This window comes from Neolamprologus multifasciatus, chromosome 5 (assembly GCF_963576455.1).
Source record: "Neolamprologus multifasciatus chromosome 5, fNeoMul1.2, whole genome shotgun sequence".
NCBI classification, from domain to species: domain Eukaryota; kingdom Metazoa; phylum Chordata; class Actinopteri; order Cichliformes; family Cichlidae; genus Neolamprologus; species Neolamprologus multifasciatus.
Window position 1 is genome coordinate 27,930,542 of NC_140443.1, and position 15,426 is coordinate 27,945,967.

At 44.5% G+C, this 15,426-nt stretch overlaps 1 protein-coding gene across 50 annotated transcripts in view; it reads right to left on the reverse strand.

Annotated features, from left to right (window-relative positions):
• Positions 1 to 15,426, reverse strand: part of magi1b (membrane associated guanylate kinase, WW and PDZ domain containing 1b) — a 150,595-nt gene that overhangs the window by 10,211 nt on the left and 124,958 nt on the right. For 47 of the 50 annotated variants that reach the window (XM_085158493.1, XM_085158491.1, XM_085158492.1 and 44 more), the window contains 8 exons: positions 14,868 to 14,959; positions 13,923 to 14,115; positions 10,968 to 11,345; positions 9,113 to 9,316; positions 6,486 to 6,579; positions 6,303 to 6,387; positions 5,313 to 5,456; positions 3,191 to 3,329 (listed from right to left, as the gene is read on the reverse strand). In XM_085158493.1, coding sequence (XP_085014619.1) covers positions 3,191 to 3,329; positions 5,313 to 5,456; positions 6,303 to 6,387; positions 6,486 to 6,579; positions 9,113 to 9,316; positions 10,968 to 11,345; positions 13,923 to 14,115; positions 14,868 to 14,959 — 1,329 coding nt within the window. Of the gene's footprint in view, positions 1 to 2; positions 1,266 to 3,190; positions 3,330 to 5,312; positions 5,457 to 6,302; positions 6,388 to 6,485; positions 6,580 to 9,112; positions 9,317 to 10,967; positions 11,346 to 13,922; positions 14,116 to 14,867; positions 14,960 to 15,426 lie in introns of those variants that run through there. The other 3 variants (XM_085158540.1, XM_085158539.1, XM_085158494.1) reach the window with 3 other exon arrangements.

Here is a 15,426-nt window from a genome sequence, read left to right on the forward strand (position 1 = left end):
ACACATTGGGACATACAAACGAGGGCAGGGGGATCAAACATGCATCGACACACTAAAAGCTTCTATCTGCTTTCACATTTATCATGCTGAATCACTCAGACATGAAGCCGAGAACACTTTCAATGGAAGCCATTCTGATGTTAATACCAGCAAAGATGGCAAGTTGTTAGATGGCACAGCAGCAGCCAATGGTAAAACAGTGTAGCTTACACAGATTAAAAAAGGCAGTGACAGAGTTATGAAGCAGCCATTTCTTGAAGAAACCCACAACAAACCTGCTCCTTGGTCTAAAGGGGGAAGTCACCTCTGTGAAGCAGAACGGGACGGCTTCTCTGGTGGCTGGACCGGAGGCTGGTTACAGTCAGTGTAACTGCTGCTTCATACTGATGATGCTGCTAGATTTGACTCATTAGCCATGCTCTTTCATGTACTGTCAGGACACGTTGTAAATCTTTAGAACAAATTAAAAGGTCGTGACGAGATCCAGAGACTAGAAGTTGCTGTAAGTGCATTGCAGTTGCAGCGGATGAAGTTTAGCATTTTGCTAAGAAAAAACAGAACTGTATGGAGCGCTTCCTCTTGCTAAATCTTCAACAAAAGCTGCAACAACAATGCTTTGATCAATATGGCATTTTTAAGAGTTAACTTTACAAGTGCTGAGATGGCAGAAGAACCATTCGCTGTTCTAAATACTTCACATCGTCGGCCCTGAGATATAGTGAGTGGGAGCTCAACTCTGGCTCCTGTCAATTGAGTAAATAGTCTCCACCTGTAGATATACACTTTTTAACATTATAGCTTAGTTTGAAAATGTACTGCAAATGATTCTGGAGACCTTCAACAATGGATCATGGACAACTCGATGAGAAGAGTTGACTCCCAAAGAGAACCACTGGTCTGAAAGTATCAAAACTAATTCCCAAAGATAAAATAATCTGCATTTTCAATTTTGACTTGTTTCCAACAGGTTGACTGCAACTAGGACATGAATGAAGTATCCAAAAGAACGGCTATGGCAGCGGTGACACTGGAGATGTAGTTGGGTGAATGGATTTGTATGCATGAAGCAGTGCACAGGCACGGTTGAACTGAAGCGACACCACGCACATCAGGACATAGAAGAAGAGAGAGGAAGACAGGAAGTGGGAGAGAGAGCCGAGATGAGAGGGGAGGACAGCTACAAACCGTGGTCTGATTTTGGAGGACAGAGGCCTCCCCCATCTTGTCATTTCTCATACATGCAGTGAGATGGGGAGCGACCATCCCTGAAGGAAGACAAGAGCCCAGCAGAATACGAGAGGAAAGGGAAGATACACAGAAACAGAAAGGAAAGAAAAAAGGAAGAGCACAGTAGTTTAGAAAAATATGGAACCAACTAGAAGGAAGAAAAGGAGAATTATTCAGTGTTGATTCTTAATGAAAAAAAATGTGTTTATTTGATCATCGACTCATTCAGAATAAAGAGACCAGTCCAGGAAGTTGCCCAAACCCAGTGAAGACCATCAGTTACAGAGTAAAGTCCCCCGGAAACAAGCGTACACACATCGGACATAGGAGTTGTCACACCCACCCACACACAAGCGCACACACACGCCTAGACACGATAATGAAGAAGCAGCAGAAAATCAAAAAAAATGAAACAGTGAGACTGGTGCACACACACACACATACACACGCATGCGCGCGCGCGCACACACACACACACACACACACACACACACACACACACACACACACAAGCAAATTAAGCAGTTTTACAGTGCTGATAGAAATCAAAAGAAATACTGGCGAGACTGTCAAAGGTTGTGCCAACTAAAAAAAAAATAAAAATAATAAAAATAAAGATTTTTAAAAAGTACAAACAATGATCCAAAATATACAAGTTCACATGATGTCACATCGGTGCAGGTTTTGACAGCACATTCTCAGCTCAAATAAACTTTACATTGTTGAACTTTTCAAAACAGGCAAATGTATCCACTCAAAAAAAAAAGCAACAAAATGAAAAAGAAAACATTTAAAATGACTTGACTATCAAAACTAATCAATACGATTAGAAAAAAAAAAAGGAAAACAGAAAAGAAAGAAATGTTCCATAAATATTATGGAAAGTAGACAATAGAAGGGGAAAAAACCAAAAAACAATTTACACTTTTGACATGTTCATGCAGCAATAAACTTTTATCCATTAATATGTGGCTTTGATTCATGGCTCTGTACACTGAACAAAAATACTTGTAAAAATGCCTCTTTTTTTTTTTTTTTTTTTAAATCATCACTATAAAAAGTTAATATAACTGGAACGAATCAACGTCTTTTTAAACGGGGATGGGTGGAGTCCCTATCTTCACAGCTTTTCCATAACACTGACAGTGGGTGCAAAAAAAAAAAGTCCATGGATGAGTGAGTAATGTCAAGCACAGTAGAGTGAGATTTACTGAAAATGGCAAAGTGGGGAAAAAAAAGCCTTAGACTGTCTTTTTCTTCGCAACACAGTTCTCACTTAGAAAGGAATTCAGTAGCTTACATTCACCTTCAATAAATATCATAAATATGTTTGTCACATCCTATCCAAAGCTGTGAAAGGTCCCATTTTATCACGGGATGCCACGGATCAAGTTTTCTCTTCCTTTTAATGCTAAATTAGCAAGTAATGAGAAATGAGAGACATCCATATTACTTCTCACCCACAAGAAACATTGATTTTCTTTCCTTTTTCTTTACTACTCAGGTCAAACCCTGTAAACAGTTTCCTCTTTTTTTTCCATGTAGCACTGAAAATCAGACCCACCACCTTCCTGTAAAGTCCCAGCAGAGTGCTTTTGCTCAGTGCCCAGAAGGTGAAAAGTGACAGCGAGATGACATGACAAAACTGAGAGCAGGTGACAGCAGGAGGGGGTGAGAGCACCCACAGGAGCAGCCTCGACCCCCCCGCTCTCGCACGAAATCCCAAAAAAGCCCAGGAGTGACCGCCACCACAAAGAGACCAAAAGCGCAAAGCAACACCCCCAACCCCCCTGACTCCCCTCTCCCATCCCTGGTAGGTTTGCTCCAGGGAGGGGTGAAGGATCCTTGGGGAGGGGGAGCGATTTAGTTCCTTCACCTTCAACCCACCACCATCCGCTTGAGTGTCCCCTGGCTCAGGGTGTGAAGATGGGCGAGAAGGGAATGTTTTCGTAGATTGACCCACCATATTCAGGCACAGAGCCGTCACCCCTCTTGAGCACCAGATGGACTCGCCGGCCTCCATTCTTGATGAGCTCGATGGCTCGCGCGTGCTTCATGCCCTTGGTGCTCTCGCCGTTGATCTCCAAGATTTCGTCGCCGACCTAGTGGGAAGGAGACCGGGGGGGGGACAAGAGTGACAGATGAAAATGGAAAAGAGAAGAGGTGAATCAGAGGGAAAGGTGAGAGACAGCAGGAGCCCAAATAAGGAGAGGAGACCGCAGAGCCAGACGTGGTGCAAAAGAAAACAAGTGAGAGGAGGGAAGGAGGTACACAAGGAGAAAGATAAGGTTCAAAGGGAAACAATGACACGAAGGGAAGGGTGGAGGGGGTGAGGAGGAGTTAATTATCAAATCTACTGAATGGTAATCTGCACAATAAGAAAACAAGAGTATATATCGAGGGCAAACTGCATCAAAAAGCAGCAACCGTGACACGAAGAGTCAGAGAGGGAGAACGACAGAAAAAAAAAAAAACGAGAACTAGAAGAAACATTTTTGCTTCCTGATTCTTTGAATCCACTCCTCAGGTTATCTGTCAGTGCTGACTGCGTTAAGGGAATACTTCTCTGGCAGAATACGGATCTCTCGCTGACACCTCTCCCTGCCTCACAGAGCTGCGACTATTAATATCTCTGCTAACAAGGTGCACAAACACCAACGGCCGGGTCCATATATGCATATACTAATGTGCTAACGAATGTGCGCGCACACACACACGCTCCCACACACTCCCTAACTGCAGCATATTAATATATATGAAAAACTATATCTCAGATTCAAACAGTGTCTGCCAACAGGCTCCCTGCGTGCAAACGCACAGTGAGAGAATAAATAAAAAACACCTCACACTTCATCAAGCACTCCGGGGAAAGTGCTATTATTTATGTACAATTAATCAGATGGAAAGGTTAAATATTGCAGTTTCATCACAGCTTTTGTGGCATGTATGAATGCCACTTTACAAGCTTGTCGTGAAACATAAATTAAAATGTGCATATTCTGTTTGTGTGTCTTAATATTACAATCAGTGAACCGTCTGCATGGCCGAGCCCGGAGGTGACTGTTTGCGAGTCAGTGAAGCATGGCTTGCAGTAATTGGGGGTACATTATGCAAAAGCAATTATACTGATAAATAATATTATTGTGATGGCTGTAAGGTCTACAAGGCTGCCATCAACCCCCCACCCGCCCCCAGCTAATCAATAAAGTCAACTGGCTTGTGCTGCACCTGAAGGCAAGGATTTATAAAATTATAATTGGTATTTATAACAACGGTTACAATCAGCAGTCGTTTTTCAGATATGCTGTTATGTGCACCCCCGTCCAAAGATAATTTTATAGCGTTCAGGCAAGCTGACGGATTAAGGGATGAGAAAATTTGACAAATAGTTAAATTAAACATTCATTTTAAAAACACTCTGGATTACTAAGGAAAAAAAAACCCAGAAAGAGACGTAATTTTTCTTAGCTAAATTGCAGAGCTAATGTCTCGCACAGCTCCACCAAAAATAATGAAGTCTGACCATTTCTCATTAACATTACAATTATTCCACTAGAACGCTTTTTTCAGATAATTTCAAACTATGCTGACAAATGCCAAGACGACTATATTACAGAAAATTAACTAAAACAACCGAGGGAACTCTCCGCCGTTATTTCCAGACGATCTGTTGGGTGTTTCCAAAGAAAGCAGGCTTTTAAAAAATAAAACTTATTTGGAGGTATTCTAGCTACTGAGGGAATATTGGCACAGCTGCATATAACCTTAAATTGATAAAATTACATCACAGTTTTCCATAATTAAGTATAATATTAAAGGTGGTTACATTTCAATAGGCTGTCCAACATTTCCTGTAAAACAGCTCCATGTTATGTGGCTGCAAAAAAGTCTGTCTGTCATAAATTTGTATGGTCTAAATATGAGCACAGACGACGAGATTGCAGGGTTACTTGGGTAAGTGCTGTTTTTCCAGCACTAGTTCTTATGATGGTCAAACTAAACTTCAGTGTTTGGTGGCGTGACCCTTTCAAGACCCCGAGAAAACAACCTCTGAGCTTCTGCGTTTCCCATTTGTGTGTCCATACCATCATCTTTCCGTTGCGAACAGCTGCTCCTTCCTCGGCTAACCTCAGCACGTACAGGTCCATGTTGTACTCGCGGCCTCCTCGCAGGCTGAAGCCGAAGCCTTTGTTGTCTCGCTCCAGGTCCACGGAGTAGAACTCAGAATCCTGATGGAGACAGACGCCATGTGTGGAGGGAGAGAGAGGGAGAGGAGAAAGGAGATGTTTGCATCAAAGTCACCTTTGTGATTCAGGTTTCAAGTGTGCGCGTGTGTCTGCGTTTGTGCGTGCTTGTGTGTGCGTGTCTCCTTTGAAGGGGGATCCTATTTCAGAAGCAAGGGACAATTGCCACCTTCAGGCAAGTCTCACCTTAACAGTTTGTGCTACGCTTTTCTCCTTCGTGTGTGCGTGCGTGTGTGTGTGTGTGTGGACATGCATATGCTCAGGTGTAAGGACGCTGAATTATTAATGCCGTGGGCCCTGGCCTGAAAAAGTAGAGAGGGCGCAGACGAAGAGAGAGAAGGAGGTCTGGGAACCACACAAGGACGGGCAGACAGCCTCAGCAGCTCCTGTCTTTACGCCCTCCTAATCTCCTCTGCTGGAGGATCAATGCTATCTGTGAAAGCCATCTCCACACCAGCAGATTAATTCAGCGGTGAACAGAGTGGACTGAGGGGCTACTTTGAAAGCAAACAGGCTTTCCTTAATATGCACACTCAGATAACGCCAGAAGGTCGGCGTAAAGAGATAAATAAATAAAAATGCACTTGGTTTGTCCTTGGGAAGGTAAGTGGGTACATTAGTTGATAGATGGAGGGACAGGGGAGGGGATGAATGACTGTTTAGATATCGCGAAACAGCTGAATGGATGTATGAAGAGACAAATGTAGATTAGATGTGGGTAGAAAAGTTGATGGAGTGTAGAGGACCGGCGTGTTTTGATGGAGACATGAAATGGATGGGTGTCCGCATGACTGATGTAACTGCTAAGACTGCGGCGCCTCTCTTCCTCACCTGAGTGCTTGGGGGTTGCTGCGTGGGGGGCTGGGGAGGGGTGGCTTGCGGGGCAAATGACTCCTGTTTTGGTTTAGTGTTGGTCCTGAAACAGAAAAAGCGTGAAATATGAGGCCTAAGCGAGGGGTCGCTCCAAAAGACATTTCATTATTAGGCAAGTCTGTTTTCTGCCGTGCTCCTCACCTGGCCTCCGGTGCGGCCTGCTGCTGAGCGGTGTGAGTAGTGGTTATAGTGGCGATCTTCTCTGCATTCGTCAACAGAGATGCGTTTGATGATTCTGCGGAGGGCGGAAGAAGAGCAAGTATATCGTCACACGAGATAACACACAAAACAAAAACAAAGAACAAGGATGATTGTGTTTTTCAACCAATGAGGAGACGGGGGGAAAAGGCTTGTAATTGAATATGCTGTCATTTTGTATAGACATACTCTAACAGAAGCCTCTCCAGTTTCCTTGAAAGCCTGGGCGACATAATTAAATTTTACATTGTTTTCCTTGTGTCAACCCGACCTACAGGGTCCACCACGAGGCTCGAAACCAGTTTCCAGGCTTCTTTCACCACTTAGCCATGTTCCCGGACACTTGGGTAATACTGCGGTTTGTGCCATCAATCATTTGGTAAACGTTCAAAGGCTGTACATCACATTTAGGACTGAAACTAATCCTTTCTGCCTCTGAATTGTCAAGTAGGGAACATCTACGCCAGTGGCATTAGAGCTCGTGCTTACTCTGTCTTTTATCTCTGCACTGATCCACTCATTTTCAGTTATCAGTGAAAAACACCAGACAGGCCGTCATCACGCGACACCTGCTGCATAAAGAAACCTTTGTTTTATCTAACGACCGCATCCTTCTTGGCCATCTACAGGCATCCTACATTCAATTACAACTCTGCACCTCCCCTTCCCCAGTCTGCTACTCGCCATTCTTCTCATGGTCACTTCCCTTCTCACCTATTAATCTCCTTTCCCTCCGGCACTCTCCTGGAGCCTGGTGGCTCAACCATTCCTTTGCTGCTCAAGATCTACAGTGTCGACCACTCGAGCAGGAGTGCGGGTGAGGTGAGCTTCACTTGAGACGGCAAAGAGGGGAACCACAAGGAAAACCTTTGACCACTCTTTCAGTTTTGCAGTCTCACGTTTAACTCCTGTAAAAACACTATCACTATCTTCACTAATCCTGCCTGATTTGCATGAATCACTTCCTTTTTTTGTCGCCTCCCTTCATTCGTCTCTCCTCCGACTGCTTTCCCTCCGGATATTACTTCTATTCTGCGTGCGACCTACTGCCTGCTTTCCCCTTTCTCGCTTAACTAAATAAATAAGTAAATAAAACGTGCACAGAAAAGGAACTGAAGCGTTTCTGTAATTCGTCTGTGGCTTTGACCACGCATTTGCCCTCCAGCCCTGAAAGGCGTGAGCCGGGAAGGACAGCGGGTACAATCAATTCAAGGGAGGTAAAGAAAACGAGCACTACAGAGGGTAAAAGGATACAATAGCTACAGATTACACTTAAAATACAATATGTGCTAACAATAAAAATCATATCACATACAGCATGTCTAGCTCTCTTTTCTCACACAGTGGAAAGAATGAGGAGGGCTTTGTTTGTGCTCCAAATTTATGCTGCAGAGACATCAGCGCTGATGAAGGTACTAGTTTCTTGTACACGTATTACTGAGCAGCAGCAGGAAGACTCCCATGCTCGTTTCCTCGACACTGCAGGCGTACCGAGCATCAGCTACTACAAAACTCCATCTGTGCTCTCACACGGTGGGAGAGTTGAGCTGAATCAGACTTCACCTTTAGAGGAAGCTCTCGCTATGTCGCTCGTTCCCATCAGAAAGCTTAAAGATTGAACTGATCCACAAAGAAATTGGCGATGCTCAGCCATTTGTAAACGGAGGCAGCCAGAACAGTCATTCAGAGGCACAAGTTTAGAAACACAAGCCACCATTCTCTGCCCGACACTCTTTCTGTCTCTGTGTCAGACGGCGTCTGGTTGTTTGACACATGCACATAAAAGCATATCCAGTTATTCCTCGCCAGCGCCTTCTCTCTTGCTCTATTCTGTGTCTTCTTGGCAGAGCAATTTTGGCTCACTGTTCTCATCAACTGCTCTGAAGGGAGAAACAAAAAAGCCTCTCCATCCATAAGAAGCGAGGCGGAAAGCAACGAGCGGCGGACAAATAGCTCCTATTCCTACCAGTGTGCAGGTTGACGGGGAGTATTGCCTTTCCATGTGCACCCACGCTTAATTAAATAGCATTTGTGAAGCACGCCAGGGTGATATGTCAGCACAAAGTACAGACAGTTCTCAGCTGCACAGCGCAACATACAATGCACACAAACTTTTCCTTAAATCCACTTTGACAGAGGAGACACACCCACATGCACAGAGGAAATTCAGCATCTCTCGGTGCCTGTCTCGCTCGCCCTCTCTCCGCTCACGCACACATACACACCGAAATCTAAATGGCTCTTGCATGTTTTAAAAATGCGGGCACGCCAAAGGCAGGAACGTGAAAGCTAAAAAATACCAAAAAAAATAAATAAATAAAAAAAAACCAGCAACCTCCCAAATATCCCCAAAGAATCACTCCTGTCAACACTGCGGAGGCGTTATAGTCACTTTGAAAGCCACTGAAGAAAGTGCAGACTTTACATAACGCCGAAGGAATACTTAATAACAACAACAACAACCCAGGAAAGTGAGAACAAGTCTCCTTAAACATAATCAGGCTATCTAATAATAGCTGATATGGGGAAAAAATTCGGACCTGGTTTTGGATTCACTTTTCTCTACTCACCATCTCCAGGAATGATACGTAGTGTAACTGTGTTTCCAGCCTCCTTGATGAGGTTGACGATGTCCGAGTGGGACTTGTTGGTGATCGAGCATCCATTCACAGCCAGGATGCGGTCGCCAACTTTCAACTTCCCGCAGCGGTCTGCTGGGCTTCCCTCAATGATGCGTCCTATTTTGTGGGGCATGGCCACACAAGCATTTCCAGCTATGGTCAGCATCGATGTGGATGTGTAATGCATGCGTGATTGAGTGTGTGTTTGCGCGTGTAAATGTCGGGGGATTGTGTTTGGTGAGAGGAGGGAAACGGGAGGGAAAAGTGGGGAAGGAGCAGAAGAAGAGGACCAAGAAGGGTTAAGGTTAATTGACCCGCAGCCAACAGTCAGCCAAGCAAAAGTCACTGAGAAGAAGAAGAGGATAATATGCAAGCACTGGAAAAGAAGGGTCAATTTAAATGTGCACTGCAAAGAAATAGGAGGATTTGTCTTACTATTTTCTCTAAATAGTTTTTCCGAACGATTCTCAACGTCTAAAAAACTCTTGTTAAGTTAGAGCTCTGTTTCATCTACATCCCAAACACCTGCAACTGCAGAAAGTTAGACTCTGCAAACATACATCAGAGCTGACATCTCACCAGCTACCCTGAAGTCTCTCTGTTTGTTTCACTCTGCAGGCCGACATCAGTCACTACAGACTGACGCCCCCAATCACTCATTACTCTCGCCACCGTCTCCCCTCCTTACTTTTCATTATTATTCTTCCATCCTTCCCGCTGCATTCACACTTTTAATACACAACAAACTCATCTGATCCCAACCCGTTTCTGTCCCCCTGAATAAACCTAACCATCTAGGACTGTGAAATATCAAGAGCAGCAGAGAGATAAATCTTCCTTTACACGTTAACTGAAATGAAAGCTCATCTACTAGCCTATGCTTTCTGCTTTGGCCTGTGAAAAGGAGCTTCACTTTAAAAAAAGAAGAAGAAAAAAAAGCCAATCTGTAAAGCTAAGCGTTCACAGACCTTTCCAGTGCTGTACACCCACACAGGGAGAGAAGAGCATGGTGCAGTGTCCTTCTAGTGTAGGTAGGAAGCCATGGCAGCTGGCAAAAAACGTACATGGAGTACGAGTAGAAAAGATGCAGTGCTACGAGTTTGTAAAAGCAACGCTGAATCTGATTTACTTGCGTTGCTGTGCAATATCAAACGGAGAAAAACTACACCATTCACCAGCTAAGCAATGAAAAAGAACCTCACAAAAAAGAAGAGAAAAGAAGATAAAGTTTGAGTAAGCGAATATCTCTAATCATACGCTGGAAAATAAATAGAACCCATTCACGTTGATCACTTCCCCTATTTATCTTTCTTGCAGTGCTCATTCTCATTAAACTGCTATTAGGATTTTAGTGCCAACCTGCTCCGCACAAGCCATTTAAGTTCAGCTGAATAATACAAGTGGCTTTATGTAAGACCTACTTCACTTGTGATCAATTATGAAAGCCTTATGTGAGTGTGAGCAGCAGCTGCAGGCAAAGAAAGGGTTTCAGTGTCTTGGTTTGACAGGCTCAGATGAAAATGAGAAAGAAGAACCACTTCTTTGAAGAGTGTTGATATTGATCTGGTGGGACTGTAAATAGCCAGACTGTGCACTGGCTGTCAGGCTATTTAGCGTTCAGTGGTTTTTATAGAGGATTCAAAGGATTCCCATAGTGCAGACGAGAAGATAAAAGGCCCCGGTGATGAGGCAAAAGCCAAAGTGTGATTCGGGTTTTTGCTGAGTAGAAGTGATTTTTGAAATAACAGCATGTGCCGCCATCAACTGTGTGCTAGTGGTGGTGTTTGCGGGTGCTCGTGCTTACCGAAGGTGGTGCCAGCTTCGGGCCTCGACACCGATGAGACGATGACGAAACCGAATCCTTCGTTCTCGCCGCGGCGGATCTCTACGTCGTAGGGCTGCAAAGCGGACGAGACGACAGCGGGGGTGGCGATGGGCGGCTGAGAGGAGGTGGTGGCGGCCGCAGCGGCGACCACGGCGCTGCCGCCGCCCCCGCCGCCCACTCCGCCTCCTCCACCGCTGCCGATGCCAGAGGTGGAGCCGCTGCCAGAGCTCACTGTGTTGAGGGAGTTCTGGCTGCCCTGTGGGGTGCGCTTCCCAATATCTTCTGTGAGACTGGGCGCCTGGGTGCTGCTGTGGTGCGAAGACGCCGGCGATGGAGGCATGTCTCCCTCTGCTTTAACTAAAAACGGCAGGAGGAGGAGGATATGGTGAGAAAGATGCATAGATGAGGTGCAAAGTGCAAACAGGAGGGTAAGAAAAACAGATATAGAAGATTAACAGTAAAAGATCACAAGGGAAGTGAAACCAAAGGTGAGACATCAGGAGACAATCATGTACAAAACAGAGTGAGAACCTAATGTAATGAAAGCAAAGCTGTACAAAAACATATGAGAACATCCCTAAACGTTACGTGAGCAGTACAATATTAAAGGAGGCAAATAACAGATATTTAGCTCCTCTAGCACACCTAGTTTATCTTATGATTAAAAAAAAAAGCACAGCTTTGGAAGAAGGCCTCTTCACCACTCTCTCCTCTCATCTGTTTCCAACAAAAGATGAACCGAGGACGTGGTCTGCCTGCTCTATCTGGACATTTCATTCCACATTTCATTTCCTGTACAGCTGCTCAAGGAAGGCGCCTCATATTCTCGATGCTCTGAGGCAGACAGGGAGCAGCAATGCACTAATGTCTGGCTGCTGTCATTGGGCCGAAGGTTGGCCACCCTCTCCATCATATTTATGGGTCTTTTTTTTTTTAAAGGAGCAGAGCTGTGTTGACCGGAGTGAAGTCAGCGGTGGGGCGTGGGTGTTAGCTCGTGGTAGCGGCTGACCACTTCCACACCCACACTAAATTCTAGAAGGGCGAAAGGCTGACCTTAGATATATATTAAGAAGGCCTCTGGGCTCCTGATGGAAGTATGACTGACATAAACGTGGCTGTTGGTAAAGCAGGGAGTGCATTTCTAAAACTGAACAATGTTTTACTGTAAGCAAAGCTGCAAAAATCGAATATAAATGAAGCCATCTCAGACTGCTCTCAAAACTGATTCAATACACATTAAAATTCACTGACATGTTATCAGTGAATACACTATATGTAAACAAACTGATCAGTTAGAGATATTTATACTTTTTGCAATTTATAAAACAAACCCAAAAATTACAGTTCTGCTAATTCTGAATCCTGCATAAAGGAATCTAAATAGAGAAACAAATGATGGTCATTTTTGGACTATTGGTCAACAAAGCTACTAGCTTAACTTGTCAAAGGAGCTTGCAAAGAAAAGCGTCTGGACTTCTTTAAGTTACTTGAAGACGTTTCACCTCTCATCCGAGAGGCTTCTTCAGTTCTAAGGTCAAATGGTGGAGAGTCCCAGATATAAACCTGGTGGGAGTGTCCCCCCACAGAGGGACAAAAGGACCCCCTGATGATCCTCTAATCGCCTGAGCCAAGGTGTGGAACTGGGTGTGGGTCCCAATCAGCCAGAGTTTCGGGTGAGTTCATTGTGAAACCTGGCCCCACCTTATCATGCGAATTCGGTCAGATGGCCCAGGGTGTGAGTGGGCGTTAAGGCATCTGGGAAGGGATCTCAAAACTGGATTATAGATGGCAGAGAGTTGGTGTCGTAAACCACCGCCTCTGTTCAAAGATGGTCGCTCACAGTGGACATAGATGGCTTCTTTCACTCCTCTTTCAAACCATCTGTCCTCTCTGTCCAAAATGTGAACATTGGCATCCTCGAAAGAGTGTCCTTTATCCTTAAGATGCAGATGGACAGCTGAATCTTGTCCAGTGGAGGTGGCTCTTCTGTGTTGTGCCAATGTTCACATTTTGGACAGAGAGGACAGATGGTTTGAAAGAGGAGTGAAAGAAGCCATCTATGTCCACTGTGAGCGACCATCTTTGAACAGAGGCGGTGGTTTACGACACCAACTCTCTGCCATCTATAATCCAGTTTTGAGATCCCTTCCCAGATGCCTTAACGCCCACTCACACCCTGGGCCATCTGACCTCAGGAATTCGCATGATAAGGTGGGGCCAGGTTTCACAATGAACTCACCCGAAACTCTGGCTGATTGGGACCCACACCCAGTTCCACACCTTGGCTCAGGCGATTAGAGGATCATCAGGGGGTCCTTTTGTCCCTCTGTGGGGGGTTACTCCCACCAGGTTTATATCTGGGACTCTCCACCATTTGACCTTAGAACTGAAGAAGCCTCTCGGATGAGAGGTGAAACGTCTTCAAGTAACTTAAAGAAGTCCAGACGCTTTTCTTTGCAAGCTCCTTTGACTACGATGACCTGGATGACTGAGAACCTTCACAGACACTAGCTTAACTTGAAACTACTTGAAATTGGATCGTGACTGTTGGATTGGATTGGATTGCACTGTGGACAGATATACCTGGTTGTGTTTTGCAGTACACTTTAAAAGTTCTGCAGTATTATTTGTCACTGTTATTTGAAGTAAAATCAGTAGAATTCAATAATAAATGGACTGCCACATTCTTACGGTGCTATTTTCTATCCATCTGTGTATTTTAACAGAACCACATATTGGTGGATGATGTATCAGAATCAGTTTTCCTTTTCAGCATCTTACAGACACTTTGCTATGTGGACTGGAGTAAATGACCTACTCTACGTCCTGAGCCACAATAACCTGAGTGTATTCTTGGACTTCAGTAAAAACCCTCTCTTAGACCTCTTTAAAAAGCTTAAACTACTCCTCCATCTCGAGCTGCTTGCTTCTTACCAGCGTAAGTGGTTTTGCGCCGCACTGTGAGGTTGACATGGCCCTGCTTGGCAGCCTGCTGCATCAGTTGGACCACCAGTTGGTGTGACTTTCCCACCACCGCCGTTCCATCCACGCATATCAGCTCATCACCGGATCGCAGGCGTCCATCTTCATCTGCAGCCCCGTACTTGACTATGTGGCCAATGTAGATCTGAAACGCAGCAGACGAATGAGGTTGCCGTGCATTCAAAAGCACGTGTCGACAAAGACTGCGCAGCTATACGTTACGCCGCACCGTTGCGAAATAAATGCATGGAAAGCGATCAAGCGGTATTCTAAAAAGAAAAAGTACGACATTAAAGTCCATGACATATAAAAATGTGTCGATTTTCTCAGCGGCCATAACCTTGGCATGCTGCACAGCTACAATTTAAACTTCAGCATTAAATCTTTACTATTCTCTCAAGCCTGTAACAGTAGTAACCCAAGCCAAGCTCTAAAGTAAATCATTATTTTTTTTTCCCCCTTCAAGAAAAGGGGGCGGGGGGCGCGCAGTGCAGGCTAGTGTAAACAAGAACAAACAACTTTGACTCTTTAAAGGAAAAGAAAAAAAGAAATGGTGTGTGTGCAGGTTTTTTTTCGTCCCTGACTGGTTAAGGCTACATTGGTCAGATCAGAGAGAAGCAATCACAGATATGAAATTGCTGAATTCCAATACACAAGCATGGAAACGCACACAAGGGAAAGATAAGAACTGTTGTGTTGAGACTGTCGAAAGAAAATCCTATAGCTGCTGCTCCCACTAGTGCTGGGAATATAGCATCCTTTTCATCATTCAAGCTACACAATCTTGTCAGTTTATCCATTTCTTTGGAGATGTACGGTGAAAAGTGAGGAAATTGAAACGCAAACTGGAGAGATTTCAGCCGTGAGATTGAAAAAGATTGAAGGAGAGAGACTCACAGGCTCTCCTGGCTCGTTGCCTCCGAGGATCCTGAAGCCGAACCCCGTGTCCTTCCTCCACAGGAAAATGTCCTGCTCCTGGAAGTCTGGAACTGTGAAATCGACAAGCTGCCATAAACACTTATGCACAAGCACAGTCGGCCTTGTGGGATCTCCATTCCTGCACCGTGATGCCTTCAGACATTTCATTTAATACCCTCAGGTACACAATAAGCCAACCACAGTGTGATCATAATGGATACACCTGCTGTTCTGAGACAATCAGATATGTTTGCTTATGTCAGCATGTAAATACTGTCATTATTTGTGTTCACAGCTTTGTCACTGTGGCAGCACACTGCACAAAGACAGTAAAAAAAACAAAACAAAAAAAAACGAGCCATCAACAGATAAAAAGGATCTATTTTGGGCCAAGAGTATAATTTTAGAGCTAAAACAAACTGAAAAGACAGGCTGAGAAAAAAGATATCGGTGTCCATCGTTCCCATAATTAGAAACGATCAGACTATAATTCCCTTCTGATCGTTTCCGAGTATAGTTTCACTTTCTCGCAGCTTTT